Source organism: Pangasianodon hypophthalmus, chromosome 3, assembly GCF_027358585.1.
Source record: "Pangasianodon hypophthalmus isolate fPanHyp1 chromosome 3, fPanHyp1.pri, whole genome shotgun sequence".
In the NCBI taxonomy this organism is placed as follows: Eukaryota; Metazoa; Chordata; class Actinopteri; order Siluriformes; family Pangasiidae; genus Pangasianodon; species Pangasianodon hypophthalmus.
Window position 1 is genome coordinate 2,270,001 of NC_069712.1, and position 1,867 is coordinate 2,271,867.

The 1,867-nt window shown below is 40.5% G+C and overlaps 1 protein-coding gene across 1 annotated transcript in view; it reads left to right on the forward strand.

Moving 5' to 3' along the window:
- Positions 1 to 1,521, forward strand: part of si:dkey-117m1.4 (uncharacterized) — a 24,805-nt gene extending 23,284 nt beyond the window's left edge. The window contains exon 9 of the mRNA XM_034302855.2: positions 448 to 1,521. Within this exon, the coding sequence (XP_034158746.2) occupies positions 448 to 698 (251 nt within the window). The 3' untranslated portion in view covers positions 699 to 1,521. The remainder of the gene's footprint in view (positions 1 to 447) is intronic.
- The last annotated feature ends 346 nt before the right edge of the window (positions 1,522 to 1,867 follow it).

The window sequence follows — 1,867 nt, forward strand, 5'->3', positions numbered from 1 at the left end:
TCGCTTCCTTTATTTTTGTCTTTTTGTCCTCCTTACTGTTTCTCTCCCTCTGTCTTGCTCTCTCTTTCTTTTTCTTTGTTTTTCCTTTTCCTTTTTCTCTCTTTCTGTTTTCCCTTCCTTCCTTTCTCTTTCTATCTCTCTCGCTTCCTCTATATTTTTTTTTCTTTCTCTCATGCTTACCGTTTCACTCTTGCTCTGTTTTTTGTTTTCTTTACTCTCTCTATCTCTCTCCCTGTTTTTCTACTTTCCTTCCTTTCTCTCACTGTTAAACTCTTTGTCTGTTTGTTTTTGCTTTCTTTCACTCTCTTCATTTTTTTTTTGTCACTTTCTCATTCTCCATGTTTCGCTCTGTCTCTCTTCCCTCCTTCTGTTTCTCTCCTGTCTTTGTTCTGGCTTTCCATTCCTACCCTCTACCTCTGTTTCTCCACCTCCTTCTCCGTACGTCAGGTAAGCGCGGCGTCCTGAAGCGTCCGTGGTCCGAGGCGGAGCGGGCGGCGGTGGAGTCCCACCTGGTGCGGAACATCATGGAGCTGCGCGTCCCCGCTAAAGCGGACTGCGAGCGCTGTCTGGAGCAGTGTCCGCTCCTGGTCACCAACCGCAGGGACTGGAGAGCCATCAAGTTCTACTGCCACAACCGCATCCAACTGCTGAAAAAAACCCAGCAGAGACAGAGCCCGCCCACCCTGTCCGTCTGCTGAGACGGCCAATCACAAAGCCCGCTAGGGAAAAGTAGGAGGAGTCAGAGGTAGGGAGAGAACGTGAGGATTTCTTTAAACCAGACTAAAGCTGTACAGATATGAAGGCGTTTCCTGTTCATGCACAATCACCAGATATTTTTTAGTTTAGGCTGGAAGACTCGAACCGTCAGCGATTCTGCACATAGAAACAGAAATTTATTATTATTATTATTATTATTATTATTATTATTATTATTATTATTATTATTATTCTGATTGGTTTATTCTCCTTCTCATGTTAATTTATGAGGATTTGGGCGAAATGGAAAATGTATCCTGTCAATATCGTGATATTTCTGAACACCGTGATACATCACGTGTATCACAATATTTAGTTTTTAACTAAAAAAAAACATCTTTCTGAACATCTGTACGTGCTTTTTTTTATTATCTAAATCTTTATCGAGGATAAACCTGCACACCCTGTACTCGATACTCAGGTGTATCGTGATGTTCATATATCACAATATCGATATCAGACGATCATATTGTCCAGCCCTAATATATATATATATATATATACACACAGAACAACACTAAGTTCTCTAGTTGTCCCTGAGGTCAGCTTCTACTATTTATCCGACAGATTTGAACGTTTCAGTGGCGCTCGTTCCTCGCGAGCGACACACTGCGCCGTCTGTCTTCATCAAATCATCAGAGCCGCTTTGTTTTCACGCAGAAATTAAAAAAAAAATTTTTTTTAAGTGTCAAGTTTGCAGCGTATTCGACACATTTCCTTCTAAAGCGTACACTCGACCTTTTCGAGAAAAGAAGAGCCACGCATGAAAGAAGGAAGGGAAGAAGAAGAAGATGATGATGATGATGATGAAGGATGAAACCCTCATCTGATCGTATTAATCTGATTAATCACACATTTCATGCGCGCCTTTCTCCTTCGTTCTGTAGGAGTTCTGAGTTGTCTCTGAAATCTTGACTGAACAAAAAACAAAAAAAAAAAAAAAAAAAAAAAAGAGAATTGACGAATTTGCTCTTTAAAAAAAAAAAAAAAAAAAAAAAAAAAAGTAAAGATGCACAGACGTGTGCGAACTCCGTCAGCTTCTTATTTCTTAACGCTTTCACACGAATACATTTCAGCGGGTTCCGTTTGAGCGCGCGGTTTAGTCTAGAAA